Source organism: Salminus brasiliensis, chromosome 23 (assembly GCF_030463535.1).
Source record: "Salminus brasiliensis chromosome 23, fSalBra1.hap2, whole genome shotgun sequence".
Taxonomy (NCBI): domain Eukaryota; kingdom Metazoa; phylum Chordata; class Actinopteri; order Characiformes; family Bryconidae; genus Salminus; species Salminus brasiliensis.
The window spans coordinates 23,710,621-23,729,486 of record NC_132900.1 but is presented as its reverse complement, the minus strand read 5'-3'; the positions used below and the strand labels follow the sequence as shown (position 1 = coordinate 23,729,486).

The window sequence follows — 18,866 nt, the reverse complement described above, 5'->3', positions numbered from 1 at the left end:
AACATTTTTACGCAAAGGGAAAACCATTTGCAAAACTATTCATTTGATCATGTCTAAAAAATAATATATAATAAATTAATAAAAGAATAAATCTCTATAAGACTAAATATCATGGAGGTGTGCACTGGTGTGTGTGTGTGTGTGTGTGTGTGTGTGTGTGTGTGTGTGTGTGTGTGTGTGTGTTTAAACCCACCTCAGCTCAGTTAAAAGCCTCAGTCTCTGTACTTTTTTTTCTAGACTTGTCAAGAGAACTGAGTTAGGTAAGCATCAAGCAACTCCCCCTGGGCAATGCAGTTTATATAGCCTACTTAAATAAATAACCCAGGAGCTGAAATGAAGAGGGCAGAAAGAATGCTGCTCTCGGCCAGAATCTATTTCCCCTTCGTGAATATAATTTGTTGCGCCCATACTGCTGGGTGATGCACATGAATGTGAAGAAGAGTCTAAATTTGGCTGATTTCTATTCAAGTGTCTTTGTCGGAAAGAAGCATTAATACTTTACATTACTAATATGTTCAAGTGTGGATGAGAGTAAGCTATAGTATGGACTATAGCAGCAACCGTTTAAGTGTTGCTGCTAAAAACCTAAAATATAATGTATTTAAAATACAGTTATAAACGTATTATAAAATCTGAGTTTCTCGTACTATTAAATATGACTGTAATGACATTTACGTGCTGTAAATAGACCATTTCTAACACCACTTGTGAAGTTAAAGTGAAGTTCTGGTCATTCTTGAATACTGTTGAGAAAACAATCCTAAATGGACAGTCGTTAGTTTAACAATTTCACAAATTTAACCTCTTTTTACCAGCCAACATTTAAACTACATTAATACTGTACTGTAGTGAGAATGACTAAATTAAACATACATTTGTATTTTTTTTATATAGTTGCGTGCCTTATTTTGTTATACATTTTTTACCCACAGCTCCGCCAGCGCGTTAATGACGTCATTAGCTGAGTTCAAGCTTCCCATAATGCACCGGTGCCAAGCTTTACCAGTGTGAATTCGGAGAGGGAGGGACAGATAGACTAAGCGCTATGAAGCGGAGAGACTCTCCTGTCCACCCCTCACTGTCCGACTGACACCGTTCATACATTCTAAAGCGAGGATCACGTTACAATCATGCGGTTCCCGTACGCCCCCAGCGCCCGCCGCGGTCTGTGAGTCCCTGCTGTGCCCGCACCCCTGAACCCGGAGGGTTTTCCCCCGTCGGCGCGTCGACTCGCACCCAGCAGGCAATGACAACCGCCTCGGCAACCCCGCAGCAGATGAGAGACCGGCTGCTGCAGGCCATCGATAGCCACAGCAATGTGAGTAGCTACCGTTAGCCAGCCAGTCTAGGGAAGGGATTGAGCTCTGCGGATACTCTGAAGCTTGTTTTAAACACGTTTAAAGCACCTAATCACACATTATACCGGTCCACGTTCTGTACACAATCGCTCACATCTGCGTAAGTAAAATGGTAGTGGGTGAAGTTAGCTTCTCATTCGAATTGTCCGTTCCACCTTAAATGGTGCGGCGGTTACATTCGGGTGCCTCGGGCTGACTGCTGTATCAGTCGCACCATTTAAGGTGGAACAGAAACCTCGAATAAGAAGCTAACCTCAGCTTCGTGTAAAATGGCTACTGATCTAGCTGGCTAACTGTTGGCCAAAGTTGGCGAACGAAACACTAATCTCTGCTCCTATCCACAACCAACATTACCGTTTAACATATTTATTAGCCAACACAGTCGGTGCTTTCCTGTGAAATAATACCACACGTTTACGTTAACCTCCATAACAACTGCTTAGTTTGCCTTTTGACACAAGTTACACAATGATCACCGTTAGCCGCGTGCTAACTAGCTAGCTAGCACTACATCCTTTACGAACTTAGCAGCAAAATTGTACTTTACACTAACCATCTTAACTAGCACTAGCTACCTTAACGTGACTCTGAGACCTTTAGAAGTGTACAAGACGTTCCACACGCAATACTCAATAAAAAAACAACTTGGGAAGTCGATCGCCTAGCGTAGCTAACTTCTCTTGGGTTACATGTCAACCCTGTAGAACATCGCCATGTTTTTCAAATATATCTCGATGTAGACGATGCTTAAGTTAGACAGTAGACATCAAAGACTGTCTTAAAGTGTTGTGAATCTCAACAGGACAGCGAAAACTGTCTGAAGGCCCTAGTAAACGAGATGCGCTGCAGTTAGATGTCAGCTCCTGGGTACAATAGTAAAAATAGTTACAACGCTAAAAGCAAAATCAGTGGTGTAACATATAGGCAACAATGGCTAAATTATAACATATACCTAACCTTGGTTAGAGTTGTGTACCATATTGGCAGCAACAGCTGAATTGGTGTAACATCTGTCTAACCTCAGATAGAGTAGCATAACATATAGCTGACATCAGCTAGAGTAGTGTAACCTCTAGTAAACATCTATGCCACTTGATGAAAGTGGTGCAACGTTTAGCCAACATCTGCTCAAGTTATGTAACGCCTCACTAACATCAGGTAGAGTTGGCTAACGCCTAGCTGACCTCATCTAGAGTAGTGCAACTTCCAGCTAATATCATCTGGAGTAGTACCAATATTCATCTCTAATGAAATTTCTAACAAGGCTCCACCCTCTCTTTGCATTGGAGCAACCTGGCAAGCTAAAACTGACTTAGTAAGCAACTTGGTCAGCTAGCGATCCGCCTGTCTGTGTTCGGTATGTCTGAGATTCATTCATTCAGTTGTATTCAAACTTTTCATACTTGCTGCAGTTGTGTGGCTCTTGTGTTCTGCTCCAAACCCCTGGCTATCTTCCACAGCGACATGAGGCCAGGGTTTTAGCAGTGATCCTCACTGTATGGGCAGAGCAAGAGTCTGTGTAGCACTGCAAGCAAGAACCGGGTATTAGCCAGGCTGCTCCTCTGCAAGAGGACAAAACTAGATCTGCGTAGCACTGTGAGAGGGAGCCAGTTCGTGTAACTGGGTAGCGCTTTACTCATTTGATATCTGAAGTAGAAGCTCCTGTAGTCCGTATATGTCACAGCTCTGTGAGGTCAAGTCCAAGCTTGAAAGTTTGTACGTGTATAGCTGTATAATCCCAATTTCTTCCCACATATGCCATTATGTTGTGTATCCATATATGGGCTGGTAACTCAATTACAGATACCAAAAGCTTAGATCTGTGAAATCTCATTCACAGTTCTGAATCAGAAAAACTCAAGGTTGTGGGTGGTGCCATGGTACTGTAAACAATTTTGTTTGCCAGTTGTGAAGGGCTGTCAGTCACACGTTCTTAAAATATTAAGACCACTTCTAGGCCATTCTCAGAGAGGCTGGGTGAGTGCAGACTGTTGTTATGGTATTTTTTATTTTCTATTTAATTTACTGGTCACTCAAGTTGAAAATATCAAAATATTCTGTAAATAAAAAAAAGATTGTCCCCCAGAGACTTTAAAACCAGTTGTATCTTCTAAAATTACACCCTGACACTCATTTCAGACCTATTTAACTTGTTTGCAATGATTAGCTGTTGACTTTGTTTATTGGCATTGTCATGGATATAATGCACATTTTCTATCACAAATATATGGCAAAATCCAGTAGAGCGATTTGAATGAAGTGAGCTGGAACGGAGGCGTAATCTTCAAAATAAGTTTAACATCAAGTAGTAAATACAAAAAATTAAACCTGACCGACGCAGAAAAGAAGGTTCGGCAAAAATTCTGGAAAGTGTGGGAGCACATTCACTACAGTATCCCGAGTTTGTTCCGTTTTGAAATGAGGAAACGTAGCGGTGCATTCACACTATACAATGTTTTTTGCTTGTTAACTGGACAATTGCAGTGATGGAGTATGTGTATGTTACTTTTATTACGTTTAATTCACTTAAGCAGTGTTTAAATGTGCTTTATAAAAACATGTAACTTGTACACAGTGGTGGTAATTAATTATTAAGTTTTAAGTATGAGTGAAAACACTACATACAAACTAAAGACAATTCATCCTGCCTCACTCCAATACAGTGCAGTGTTTTTTATGTAAAAATGTTCAATGTTCTATTTTTACATAGACATGGCAATGTATTTTTAATCCGATTCATCAATTAATCTGACAAATAATTAACAAATTAATCGCTTATTAAAATAATCAGTAAGTGCAGCCCTAATCTCCACCAAGTAAACACAGTTTCCAGTGTTCGTTTCTGACGTCCAGTGAGGGCAGCAGTGTCTGCATGTTCTGCCCCAATGGTTATGTATTGTCACAGTCACACAAAAATCCCCAAAATGGCAACTAGGAAAGTGAAAAACCTAAACACAATTATATAAATTGAGTTAAATATAATATATAAATATAATATATTTTCAGTTATATATTCAATTTCACCATGATGAAATATAGATTTTTAATAGATAGCAATGATGGGTATATTTTAAAGCAGTCATCTTTAGTACTTTGTTGCAATCCCATTCATACAACATCATCGCAATATGGGCATGTGCAATAGTCACATTGCAAAATGTGCAGTGTCATGTAAGGCAAATTTACTTAATTGATAATGAATTTTTTGCTGCTTGATACAAAAGGAAAATTCGACTGTTATTTTCCATGACCTAACTATAGTGTTGTAAAGGGGTGGAAAATATCTGATAAATTTCCTGTAAATTACCAGTATTTTTTCATGGGATCTTAAGTTCGGTAACTTGTAAACTTTCCACAGAAATTTTAGGACCTTTAGGAAATTATGGGAATTTATTTAAATTTATTGAAATTAATAGGAAATAATGGATAATTTAAAGAAACTATATCATACACTATCATCAATGTACCGTTTTTTTGTCAACAGCAGACATGAAGGCATAACAGTACAAATACATTTACCATGGAAATAAACAGATAATTATGGGGAATTAACTGGAATTATTGGGAATAAAATGTGAATATTTGAACCTAACGGTGAGAAACTTGCATGTAGTTTGTAAAAAATATACTGAATCATCTTGGCTAAAATAATTACATAGGAAACCAAACAGTTGAATATCAAAGATGTTCCTCAATCCCAGGCACATGGCACAATACACACTGAAGGGCTACTGAGACCACAACCCCTGCATTCCTCTGTTCATTCCTCTATCACATGTACAGCATATGTCCAGATGATTTCTAGAAACCTGACACTCGCCACTACTGAAAACATACATTTGAACCAAAGGACTACCTAGGGTCATGTAAGGTTATGTCAAGGTTCATATTTTTATTGGCAGTAATGACTTTAAAACATTTAAGCAACTTTTTGGCTATTTGGAATATAAGAAAACTTAAGCAATTTCATTTGACACTAGTTTACAAAAGCTAGCAGGCTAGCAAGAGGTTAGCTTACTGCTAGAATAGGGTATCTACCTATATATTTTTGACCTTAACAGGTTTCTGTAATCAAGAATAAGTACTTTTTAATCATTCGTTGTTGGCATCATATCAAATCATATATGCTAATAATATAATAATTATATATAATATTATAATAATAATATAATGTAAAATTGTATTTTTCCTCAAGCTAGTAGCGAGCGTCAGGTTTCTAGAAATCATCTAGATGTGCTGTTCGTGTGATGGAAGAATTACAGGAGGTTTGACCAATGTGTCTAGTTGTTTTATTGTTTTTCTTCCTCAAAAAAGGCTCTTTTTTTTTTTTTACTTTCATTGGCACAGCTCTTGTCATGTATTATATATTGTGCGTGCACTAATGAAACAAATTATGGGATTGGGACCGGGGCATATCCAGGCATATTTTAATGGAAATAAAAAAACGTCTGTTTCTATACCAACTGTTTTACACTGGAACATAAATACATCTGAAACTTTATAAAACTATAAGTGAAACAGGCACTATAAAAATATAAATATTTTTAAGTTAGTAGTCGACAGACAACCACAGATCAGTCTAGAGAATGTATCATTACACACACGCAGGGATTTGACTGCAGTATTTTAAGGGAATGTAATTTACTTAATGAAATTAATTGGCCTGTTATTAAAAAAAATAACTTGATCAGGACCTTGGAATATACCTGGGGAATCAAAAACTTGTGAAGCCAAATGTCGCAAACATTTTGCTGCCTTGAAATAAGGGAGAAAAGGTTTTAACATTGTAAAACCAAAATGAAAACCAGAATTGTTTCCTGTGGAGTGTTTATTTACACTTCTAGTCAACAAGTCATTTAAACAAGCGTGTACAAACATTTGCCTACTACAGTGCATATGTATTTGACATGTCAGCCTTTATAAGAAGTTAATGCACTAATCTTTGTTCCCTATAGATCTGTAACATGGTTGCAGTACTTGATGTTATCAGCAATTTGGAGAAATACCCTATAACCAAAGAAGCACTTGAGGTTTGTAATAATGTCACATCTTTAATTTGTAATAAACAAAATTACATTAGCCATTTTAGATGGCTTATTTAGTTTCATATCAGTAAACGCTGATCGGACAGCAGTTAACCCACTGAAATTCGAGACACCTGGATAGATGCATGTTCTTGACACGTTTTTTTCTTTTCAATGCAGGAAACTCGTCTAGGAAAGCTAATTAATGATGTGAGGAAAAAAACAAAGGATGAAGACCTTGCAAAGCGTGCCAAGAAACTCCTTCGAAACTGGCAGAAGCTGATTGAGCCTAGCCAGTGCGACACTCCGTCTCGAGTAGTGCAGGGTGGCCCGGGTTCGGCCAACGGTGGCTCCCATCCCTGCCGAACAGATGTGCCGGCTCCCCACCCTGCCAAGGTCGCTCCAGAACTCAAAACCCGAAATGACATCCATAATGCTTTTTCTCCTTTGGCAGAAAAATCTAGGAGCCGGAAACACAGGGACCAAAGGGATAGTCCGAGTCTACCATCCAAAGTGTGTAAAACACATGGACAGTTTTCTTCCACCCCACCATCAAACGGAATCGGTGGCAGCCCTGAGCCTCTCCTGGAAAATCAAGACGACGCACCATCGGACAGAAACCGACCAGAGCCTCTGGAGTCTGACAGACAAAACAAAATCCCTGTCAATGCTGTTAAGCCTCATCCAAGCTCACCTGGGCTCACCAAACTCCCTAGCACTTCTTCCTTACTTAAAACTTCAGTGTTAAAGCAGCTGGTCGGAGACCGAGCAGAGAAACCTCAACCCAGTAGTCCCCAGTACTCCCCAAGTCCACGTCATGTAACGCAAGAGGCTGTGGCAAAGAGGTCTTCAGCGTATGCACCAAAAGGGACTCTCCTGAGCCCATCTCAGAATTCTGCCCAAGTGCCCTCTCTTCTGCCTTTAACGTCCCCAGCCCAGGTGTCTCGCGCTGATGGCCCCTCACCTCTAGATGTGGAGGACTCCTTTCCCTTGCACAGACCAGCAGAGAGAACCTCTCAGTCACTGCACGACAGTACAACGCACAAGACGTCAGAGTTGCATAACTTGTCGCCCGAGGTTACGAAGGACAGCTCAGATGGGGTAACCTCCAACAAGAAACGAAAGAAGTACCGGTCCAGAGACTACACAGTAAATCTCCAAGGGCAGTCCTCGGAGGACCGGACAAAACCAGTAAGATTAAAAGAGCGCAGACTGACGTTTGATCCAGTGACTGGACAAATCAAGCCGCTCACTCCAAAGGAGTCCCATCAGGAGGAGGAGTGCCAGGGACCACCTCCTTTCGAGCCTGCAAGGGCCGAGGTGCCCACGCAGAGGCAGTCTGTGACAGCCCCCAGTCCTTTTCAGCAAACGAACTGGAAAGAGCTGTCCAGGAACGAAATCATTCAGTCTTACCTAAGCCTTCAGAGCAACGTCCTCACGTCCTCCGGAGCTCAGACACACGGAGCGCACTTCTTCATGACTGAGTATTTGAAACGAGAGGAGCATGATGTGCGGGAGACCAGGAAGACTCACGTCTTGGTACCAAGCAGCTCTGCCACAGAACTTCCCGGTGTGAGCCGAGAAGTGACGCTTGAGGACCTTCATAGGATACACGCTGAACGCTGGCCAGGGGTGAACGGGTGCCACGACACCAAGGGCGACTGGTTTGACTGGACAGAATGCATATCTTTGGATACTCATGGTGATGAGACCAGACTGAACATCCTGCCATATGTCTGTCTGGACTGAAACAGCAGTTCAGTAGCATACCATTAATCGGCACCCCCTGTCCGCAGCCGCCACAAGTAAATTGTTTTTTTTTTTTTTTTTTTTTTTTTTTAAATAAAAGGTAATTGAAAAGATGTCCTGTTTGTAATGTGCTGCTACCAACAATAATTTGCAAACAAGAGTTGTAAATGTAAATAATGGCTCGGTGTTCCGGGCCAGTTACTGCACAATGTTGTGTATAGGAGTGGTTAGAGTGAGCGCTAAGCAGTGCGCATAGGGGTCGAAAGCTAGACAGAAAAGGCTTGTTGTCAGTTACAAAGAGCTTTATGTGACAAAGAATAAATTATACTTTTTTTTTTTAATCATGTATGCATCTATTTATTTATCTTTGTTTTTTTTTTTTTTGTTTTTTGTTTTTTTTTTTCCCCTTATCTGCTGCAACTTGCAAATTGTCATTGAGGCTTATTGGGTCAAGTCACACATCAGTCCTTTTATTTGTTAGGTGTAGATATGAGTTTCTTTCTTGCTGATTGTCGTCACCAACATTCCAAACTCTTAAATATTCACATTTCTGCTATTCAGTCTGCTTTTAGACTCAATTCCCATTTTAAGGTAAAGAGAATTGTATGAGTAGAGAAATGGCAAAGAAATAAGGATCTTTATCTTGCCTATTTATATAAGCACTTTTCTGACTGGTAGAGGTGTTCTTATTTCCCCCTCTTTCTCTGTTTTGGACTGCAGTTTGTCAGCATTTTCACTTGGTGTCTCAGATTAACAACACATTTTCACAATGTCAGTGTATCTCAAAATAACTTCTAAAAGTGAGAGTTAATATCTCTACATATAATGACTTATTCCCAGGAAAGTAATAGTTTTAGGTGGTAATATAAAATGTTGAAGTGTGATGAAGTCAAATTTGTGACCAGGCATCTCTTTTTGAGATATTAAGTCAGAATTGCTGTGAGGAGCAGGAGGTTCTACCTATCAGCAATTGAGCCTCCATGCTCAACGCCCTCTTGGACAAAACCTGAAGTGGCGGAGGGTGCTAATCCACATCCTCGTCTTCATACTGTGAGAGGACAAGTAAGCAGGAAAATGCTGGAATTATTCTGACATTCCTTCAGACATTGATTGCCTTACTTGATTATATTTTTTTTTATATCAGTCTTAGTGTGCATAGGGCAATGTAAGTTTTAATTTATTTTCTTCCTTTTTGTTCATAACTACCCAAATGTGCACCGGGCATGTTCTCACAGTTTCTGCATGTGTGTACATAAGTCTGACACCCCTACAGTCTACTGACAGCTCGAGTGTGTGTTTATTTCCATGAGCTTCTGTAAAACAGGCCTTTTAAAGGAAGATGATAAGGATTTGTTTTGTGGAGTTTCATCTGCAGGTCGATCCACTCAGGATGGGGTCATATCACAAGGCATTTCTCCACACACCATGGGTTGTGTGTTTCTGTTTTGCCCCCTGTCCCCACCCTCAACAGAATGTTTCATTTCAAGGCCTTTTTTTGTTTTGTGAAGGCGGTGAAGTTGATTTGCTGCTGACTTGCGAACACTGTGCTGTGCTACCTTCATCCTACCGATGTGCCTTTGATGTAAAAACTTCTGAATGGCTTCCGCTGGCTTCACCTGGCAACAGAACACAATTTTCAGAACCATGTCAGAGCCTGCAGGGATATGCACTGTGTTTGAAGCAATGGCCATCTAATGAGCTCCACCCTGGTTTAAGGGTATTGCGAATTTGCAATAAAACTAGAGGCCAAATTATTTTGATCTGGTTGATGGATCAGTACTTCTGTTCAGTGTTCAACATGACTCTCATTTGTTCAAAATAAATGATTTCATTGAAATGTTGCCACTATGGTACCTTTTCTGTTAGTAAATGCTAAATTATTCCCCTGTAAAGAATGATTCTGATTTACTTAGCAGTAGGTTAGGGACAGCGGGATGGGGTTGGTTGGTAACCGTATTTGCTGATGGTAACGCAAAATTGTAATTTGAGGGGGATGTGCATATCCACAGTTGGTTTGTGTCAGAATTTTTTAAATGTTGGGGGACATGACTATCTTGACCTGGCTTCATAGGCCCAAGCAATAGGCCATTAATATATGTCTGAAAATATATGATGGGTGTAAAATGCATTATGTGATGTTCTTAAACTGTACTACTGGTCTGCTTTAAGTTACCATTTTTAGTTTAACAGAAAATCTAAAGGTGCATTTCTAAAATTGATTAATGTTGATTTTTGGTTTTAATGTTATGCATTGTTTTTCAAAATTTCCACACAATCTTTCTAGATCGGCTCTGATCACAGTGCTTTGCATCTCAAATTAAACCCATTTCTTTTTGCCCACTTCCACAGCTAGAACTGGAAGAAGTTATCTCCTCGTCAAATTGTGTAGCTTACACACACTATGCAATTCTCAAGCCTACTTCTAGAAGTATTACCACTTATAATCAAACCTCTTAACAATAGTAAACATTTCCCTTAGCACATACTTAAAGCTTTTGAACTATTAAACAATTATTAAACCTTTTATTAAGGAACCCAAGTAAACTTCAACTCTTTCAATTTTGGCAGCCAGGTTTCTTACTGAAAACAGATACATTTTATCATATTATCAGCATTGCTATCTTCCAAAAATTCTGTATCGATTTAAAAATTATTTAATTGACATGTAAAGCCCTACATAGTATCACTGACCTCATTTCCTATTACAAGCCATAATAATTATTTAGGTCACAGGGCACTGGTCTCTTACTAGTTCCCAGAATTCAGAAGTCTTCAACAAGGGGAAGAGCACTTGCTTATTCCCCCAACTCTGGAAAAACCTTCCAGATAATGTTTGGGACTCGCACACAGTTGCAATTTTCAAGTCTAAGCTGAAAACTCAATTATTTCTTTGATTTTGGTAATAAATGTTTTCCTTTAGATAAAGCTTCAGATCCAGGGGTTCATGGACATAGGAATTTGTGGTAAATTGAAATTGACATGTTAGTATTGTCACTCTGCTTTTTCTCTTGATCACAGATCACAGATCTGTGGCTGGTGAAGGGGATGGATGCCATTGTTTTAGAGCGCTCCTGTGTTTTTGTTGCCTTCTGGCTTTGCTTTTATTTGGGCTACTGTAGGCAGATCTGACCGAGTTGCTAGTCAGACTGTGGTCATGTTAATATTCTCTATGTGCCATGAATTCAAACAGAACTAATTCCATTCTCTGATCCTTTATCTGAGAAAATGCCTGCCCACCTACCTGGCCTGACCCTGATAGACTGACCATGGGGGTCTCCTGTGACCCGCTCTAGACCGGCTGCCCAGCCTTAAGCCACTGCTACCTACTTCGGCCCACCTTTCATGATCAACTACTTTGAAGTTTACATGGACAATGGATATTACTATTATTATTGTTATTACTACCATTAACAATCAGCATTAATTTCATTACCCTTACTATGACTATATATCAGTACATGTGAGAACAGCAGAATTATGCGGTGGTATGGCAACTTTTTTTTCATATATAAATTTATAATTTTTACGTTTGACCAGAAGACGATGGACTGTCTCACTGGGGGGTTTATGTTTTATATTTTACGTGTTGCTGATCTTTGTTTTATTACTGGGTGTCTGTACAGTTGCTTTAGATTTTTGTAATGGTGGCATTTTCCTACATTTACATGAATGTAGCTTAAATAGCTGATACACAATCCATTATTGGATCTGGTTAAATACCTTGACACCAAGACTTGCCCTTCGATTCCAACATGCTTTTGTGTGTTTAGCCTTAGTTGTTCCCGGTAGGGGGCAATACGCTCTCCGTACATGACCCCACTCAACACAGCGCGAAGGAGAACCTGGGCTTAGGCTCTTCTGTAATAGCTAGTTTTATACAATCCGAGTTTTCCTGTTTAAACTTAGCCAGATTTAGGATTTGTCTCGGGACTGGCAGCAGCATGTTTAACCGGATGACCAGCCTGTGGATGGGTGATGTGAGTGTTTGACCGACCATTTAGCTCCGTTTATAAAGATCTGTTTGGTTTAAGGCTGTGCGACACGAGTTGGCTATTCAGCTAGGCTACGTAGCTAGCTAGCTAGTGCTTGCTAACACCCGAGTTCAGGCATTCGCAGACGTTGCTTTTTTTATTGTCTTCAGTGAAAGATTGGTTATATTTCTGTATCTGTGGGTTATGAGACTGAATGTGAAGCTAACCCGGTTCACTGGTGTTAGCTAAGGTTAGCTTTTTATTTCCGTCCCACCTTAAATCCGCAGCTGTTTTTCTCTTAAGATTGAACGAAGTGTTTGCTAAATAGCTAACTACAATCTTTTTGTTTATTTAGCTAGTCTTTAGTGATTTTAACATTATTTATGTAGCTAACTAAAACAATTTCAGCCTGTTTTATTTAGATACAGTGTTTGAGTGCACCCTTGTGGTGTTTGTGTAAGAAGTGCAGGAATTCTCTATAGAAAACAGACTGTTACTACAGAATATTTTCCTGCATGTTTTGCATACAATTTCTGTTTATTTACTAGATTTAACAGGTTGGGGGAAAAAAGCACAATGACTTGATCAGAGAAGTGTTTGTGTGCGTGTGTGTGTGTGTGTGTGTGTGTGTGTAACTGTATAAATACTGTATAAATATAAAGTCCCAGAATCGTTACGTATAGAAGGATTTATTTGATTTTAGTATTAGCTAGCCTTTCCAGCATTTCCATTTCTTGAAACCTTTTCTACTAGTGAATGAACATTTAGAATGCCTCATATCGGAAAATTGGTGATTACATTTGAGGCAATGTGTGGTATATTTATTTATGAACTTTTGATGTTTATCCTTAATACCCTCTGGTAGGTTTATACTATTTTACTCGACCCTAGGACTGTGCTCAGTTTTCTGATTGTGTTTTACAGCTTGACCCGTACATGGATGAAAACTTCATCAAGCAGGCATTCAGCACGATGGGGGAGACCGCTTATGGGGTTAAAATCATAACACACCGAGTCACAGGGTAAGAACTGCTTGCCCTCTGAGTTTCTTCGGGCTATCTGTTTATTTAAGTAATTAATACTACTAGTAATAATAATAGTAGTACTATGTTTTATGTTTCTGAATGAAAAATTGGTTGCATGGTCCTAACCTGAGTCTAAAACAGATGTGGTTAAAGAAGTGTGCGTGAGGAGTTTTGGAGATACCTAATGGGATGTAGTTACTAGCGCCATTCACTGAATGCTGTGCCAGTCTGTAAGTGGCTGCTGAGCTAAATACTAGTATCACTGTGGTGTGGGGTTTTCCCACATATAGTGTGTTATTGATGGTTTAAAGACCACTTAAAAAAAAGAAAGAAAGAAAGGAAAATAGGATGGGACAGCTGTAATGAGATGCATGGACATTCATTGCCACAGAATCTTATGTGACTGTAACTGCTCATTTTATCACTGATTAGTAGCTGCTAGCATCTCATGCTCCAAACAAGAGCAGTGAATGAGAGAGTTTAGTTTTAGTAACTGATGACGCTCTAACGTGGTTGTTGCTGCTGAGGTGGGTCAGTTTGTAAATGTGAAATGTTATGCCACCACACAAAATCTGGCCTCTCAGCCAGCACTCAAGTTGCCCACTGTGTCAGGGTTACTAGGAAGGGTGAGATGTATTACGCAGCCTCACTGAAACCTTCTAGTTGACACATTGCTTCAATTTTGACCTTCTAGTTGCCACATTGCTTCAATTTTGTTTTATTTTATTATTACTACATCATAAAATATGAAAGAAATAATGTAAAAATGAAAATATGGAATAAAATAAATGTAAAATATGGAAAAAAAATAAATGTATACAGAAATAATTGAAACAAAATAATTATTAATGTGGATCTTTCTCTCTCTCACGGTGTGCACATGCATTAGTGCTTGTGCTTATTTACTGGTAGGTGAGAGCAGTATTATGGTGAGAGAAATTGTTTTATAATGCACATTTCAAAGACTCCAAGATGCCATTAAATACAATTGGGATGAACAGGTAAATTACAAAATATCAGACAAACCATATAGATGACAGAAACAGGTGACCAGCTGGAAAGCCACGACTCCAATAGTCACTCCACAGCTGCTGAGTTCCGCGGATAGCTTCTGTCATAACAGTCATCAACAGTAAGCAGTCAGCATGGCCATCATGTCTTGTTATCTCCGGGATGTTGGCGTCTTTCTGTTGACTGCCGCTTTTCCCCATGTCCAGTCAAGTAGAGACAGTGTGATGCAATTGCTGTTCAGTAGGATGTAAATATAAAAATCAAAATGTGCAAGAAATGGTTGAGATGTCCTAGGTGCATTGTATGTAAGGTGGTACTGAGTTGGGGCAATAATTTCTGTTCTGAATGCAATCTCACAGTGGTGTTGATCTCTTTTCAGAGGCTCTGCTGGATACTGCTTTGTGGAGTTGGCAGATGAAGCCAGCGTGGATCGGTGTGTTCAGAGGCTGAATGGGAAGTTGGTTCCAGGCTCGAATCCTGTGAGTACTCTCATTACTCTTAGTCTAGATTCATGATTGAATAATAATAATTATATATATATATATACACATATACACACACACACACATATATATATATATATATATATATATATATATATATATATTAACAGTAATTAATACCAATTAAGGTACATAATCAGACAAACTTTTCCTCATTTTCAAGGTGTTCACCTTTTTAGTAAAGAACAGTCATTTATTAAAGAAAAGTGTCATTTCTGCAGCTAAAAGACTGAACATTGATTATTGTTTTCTCTTGATTTAGCCCAGGAAATTCAAGCTGAACTATGCCACATATGGGAAAAGGCCTGAGCCAGGGTGAGTTCACATCCTTCTTTTCTTTTTTTCTTTTTTCTTTTTTTATTAAAACAGGGACTATTAACCTAAAATAACAAAATAAGGTAAAATGCTTTGTTGACTTTCTCTACTCTTCCTCAGACCAGAGTTTTCAGTTTTTGTTGGCGACCTCACACCAGAAGTTGACGATTATCAGCTCCATCAGTTCTTTGTGAAAAAATACCCGTCCTGCAAAGGAGCCAAAGTTGTAACTGATCCATATGGGAATTCAAGGTACGAACAGTTTTCCTAGACCTAGACCTAGGATTCAGGTTGTTGCCGGCTTTATGATGTATTTCTTTTATTACATTTATCAGTCAGTTATTTTGCTTCATCTTTTATCCTGCTTTCCGTAAGAGGGGCCACTCTATACATGGATGTGATTTGCCTTTGTTACAAATCTGCTAAAACTATTGTTTTCCCCACATAGGGTAAGCAAGCGCAACTGACAAATGAAGTGATGCTACTTCATGTTAAAAGTAAAAAAAAAGTTTAAGTTTTACCATTAAATGAATTTGTTTCCTTTATTAGAAATAAGTTTATATAATGCATGATTCAGGATGGTGGATAGACTTGCTGACAGTTTAGTATTGTAATGAATTTTCAGGGGTTATGGCTTTGTAAAGTTCAGTGACGAGAGCGAGCAGAAGAAAGCCCTGGAGGAGTTTCAGAATGCTACTGGCCTTGGAGGCAAAGCCATCAGAATTAGTATCGCAGTCAACAAAAGGTAAAGTTGCCTTGAAGGGTGATCCTTTTATTAACGTGGCAGCACCTTAGTCCGCTGGACCACTCTGAGCCAGCTGGTCTAAGTATAAAATGTTATTAGCTTTAAGAGCTATGAATGTTTTATTTTACAGCAACAAATCAAACAACTACCACAACCAGAGTCACAACTATAACAGCAACTACCAGCAACAGTACTACCAGCAGCCCTACAACAACTACTATCAGCAATGGGGCTATGACCAGTACAACAGCTACAACTATGGTTATAATCCCTACACCACCCCGCCTCCTGTTCCACATGGAATGATGGGACCCCCCCCACCAATGCCTCCGATGCCCCCGGACATGAGCACAGCCGCAGAAGTAAGCTTCAAAAGTACAGAGGTCTTCTGATCTTATGGTGGTTTCCTAGTCATGTGCAGCAAGTAAGCCTCAGTCTGTAAATGTACTGCTAAAGTGGCCAGTATGTTTTATGTGATGTTTCCATTAATTTGCCCATCACCTCTTGTAGATTGGTGGTCCACAGTGCATTCACAAAAGCTTCTGTAATTTAATGCTTTTAAATGTATATGTACCTTGTGTTTGCAGCAGTCTCAAGATGCCACTGAGGAAGTTGAAGAAGACAGTGAAGGTAGTGTTTTGGTTCTGCTGTAGTTAGGGTAAAATTGGCAAAAATACACTTTTTTAAAAAATAAAGGGAACACTAAAATAACATCCTAGATCTCACTGAATTAAATATTCCAGTTAAAAACTTTATTCATTACATAGTAGAATGCATGAAAACAAAATGTAAAAATTTGGAATCATTCTCAAAATAAAAGTGGAAAGTCAAATTACAGGCTGATCCAACTTAAGTGGAAATTCCTCAAGTCAAGTTTAAGTTAGGCTCAGTAGGGTTTGTGGCCTCCACGTGCCTGTATGACTTCCCTACAACCCCTGGGTATGCTCCTGATGAGGCGGTGGATGTTCTCCTGAGGGATCTCCTCTCAGACGTGGATTAAAGCATCAGTCAACTCCTGGACAGTCTGTGGCTCGATTAGATTCAGGTCTGAGGAACAGGCAAGCCAGTCCATTGTATCAATGCCTTCATCATGCAGGACCTGCTGACTCACTTGAGGCCACAGCATTGTCCTGCATCACAGCCACATGGGGCCTAGCATTGTCCTGCATCAGAAGGAACCCAGGGCCCACTGCACCAGCCAATGGTCTCACAATGGGTCTAAGGATCTCATTCCGTTACCTAATAGCAGTCAGGGTACCTCAGAATGTTCTCCACGGCTTCTCTGTCACAAACTCAACCTGCTCTCATTTGTGAGGAGCACAGGGCACCAATGGCGAATCTACCAATCTTGGTGTTCTCTGGCAATTTTGCAGGGCTCTGGCACCTCCTGTTCCTCCTAGCACAAAGGAGGAGGTAGTGGTCCTGCTGCTGAGTTGTTGCCCTTCTACGGCCCTCTCCACATCTCCTGGTGTACTTGCCTTTCTCCTGGTATCTGCTCCATGCTCTGGACACTGTGCTGACAGACACTTGCAAACATGCAAACTTTCTTGCCACTGCTCGCATTGATGTGCCATCCTAGAGGAACTGCACTACCTGAGCAACTTCTGTGGGTTGCAGACAAAATGCAAAAGTAACCAAAATGGTCAGCAAGAACGGATGAGAACAGAAGTGGTCTGTGGTCACCACCTGCTGAACCACTCCTTTATAGGGATTGTCTGGCTAATTGCCTCACCTATTGTCTGTTCCAATTTGCACAACAGCAGGTGAAATTGATTCACAATCATTGTTGCTTCCTAACTGAACAGGTTGATTTCACAGAAGTGTGATTGACTTGGAGTTACATTGTCTTGTCTGAGTGTTCCCTTTATTTTTGTTTATATTTATACTTAGTAAACATTCCCAAAATGTTTTTCTAACTGTAAATATAAACTGTTGCATCTGCTTCTGCAAATGGTGATACTTTTTCATGTTTAGGGGTGTGATATCAGCTGCATTTGTCCCACACTAATCGCTGTGATAAAATGCACAAGTTTAGAGATTCTCTGGGGTGCTGAAAACCCAGCTGCGCTTGCCTCTTTGGCCCATACAGATTAGAAACTAGAACTATCTAGAATGTTACACAACTCTACACTGCTTTCTTGTGGAGTGTAGAGCTTTTTTCTTTCTTTGATGGCTTTTCTTTCTTTGTCCTTTAGATCCAAACAACCAGGTGGATGTGGAAGTGATGAATAAACAGTTTATGGAGCGAAGCGAGGAGCTCTATGACTCGCTTATGAGTTGCTCCTGGCAGCCTTTGGACAGCGTTACATCTGAGATCTCTTGCTCCTGATGGTCTGTGCTAACCCCTGGCCCCCTATTGGAAATGTCTTTTTAGACAGTTCTTAAAGCTTTTCTGTGGGACTTGCTGGTTTTGATTTTTCGTGTGTGGGGTGTTTTTTATTTGTTTAGTTTTTTTGGCCCGCCCCCCCAAAACCCCACCTCCCATCACAGACCCAGCACGATGTGTTTTCATGAGAGGCTGAGGAGGATTCTGATCTGGTCCACATTTACAGGGTTTTTATACATTTAAAGTCATATTCAGTCCTTAAATGTGTGGGGGGGAAAACACTGCAAGTAACTGGGAGCAATATGGGGAGGGGGCATTAGGAGGAAAGTAGTATGTGTTTTCTGTTGAACGGAGAATGATTGTGTGTGTGTGTTCAAGGTAATCAATAATGAATGCTCAAACATACACCTGAGAACCACCAGGTACAAGAGTCTTCCTCGTCAAGAAATCAAAAATGTAGGGGTAGTAGAGTTCAGTTACTGTCCAACTTCAAATTCGAGAACATCCTTTGTCCCTGTTTGTTTCATGTTCGATCATAATAAGTAGTGTAATGGAAGAAGGTTCAGTATTGCTCTGCCCACCTGAGCTATGCTAACACCTGAACCCTTTACTGTTGCCATGTGACATCATGTACTTTATTTTATACCTGGATACAAAATAAAGTTTGTAAACTGTTTTGAGAAACAAGATTTTGTGTGTGAAATGTTTTTCATATGAAGTTAAATCTGCATCACCAGAATGTGGGTTTCTGGAACTTGATGCATCTAAAAGGGCCTAAAATCACAGTTTTGCCTTGTTAAGGGGATTTGTAAAGTTTTGGGCCACAGTAAGGAGACTTT

General features: G+C 39.8%; 2 protein-coding genes across 2 annotated transcripts; both read left to right on the top strand.

Annotated features, from left to right (window-relative positions):
* The first annotated feature begins 1,030 nt into the window (after positions 1 to 1,030).
* Positions 1,031 to 8,472, top strand: crsp7 (cofactor required for Sp1 transcriptional activation, subunit 7). The gene is made up of 3 exons (XM_072668777.1): positions 1,031 to 1,318; positions 6,314 to 6,388; positions 6,563 to 8,472. Exons 1-3 carry the CDS (start codon positions 1,247 to 1,249, stop codon positions 8,129 to 8,131), a joined length of 1,716 nt encoding a protein of 571 aa, XP_072524878.1. The 5' UTR covers positions 1,031 to 1,246; the 3' UTR covers positions 8,132 to 8,472.
* Positions 8,473 to 11,941: 3,469 nt separating this feature from the next.
* Positions 11,942 to 18,714, top strand: trnau1apb (tRNA selenocysteine 1 associated protein 1b). Its single transcript, XM_072669265.1, has 9 exons — positions 11,942 to 12,108; positions 13,027 to 13,124; positions 14,518 to 14,617; positions 14,904 to 14,956; positions 15,077 to 15,208; positions 15,582 to 15,701; positions 15,832 to 16,063; positions 16,289 to 16,331; positions 17,897 to 18,714. Exons 1-9 carry the CDS (start codon positions 12,073 to 12,075, stop codon positions 18,028 to 18,030), a joined length of 948 nt encoding a protein of 315 aa, XP_072525366.1. The 5' UTR covers positions 11,942 to 12,072; the 3' UTR covers positions 18,031 to 18,714.
* The last annotated feature ends 152 nt before the right edge of the window (positions 18,715 to 18,866 follow it).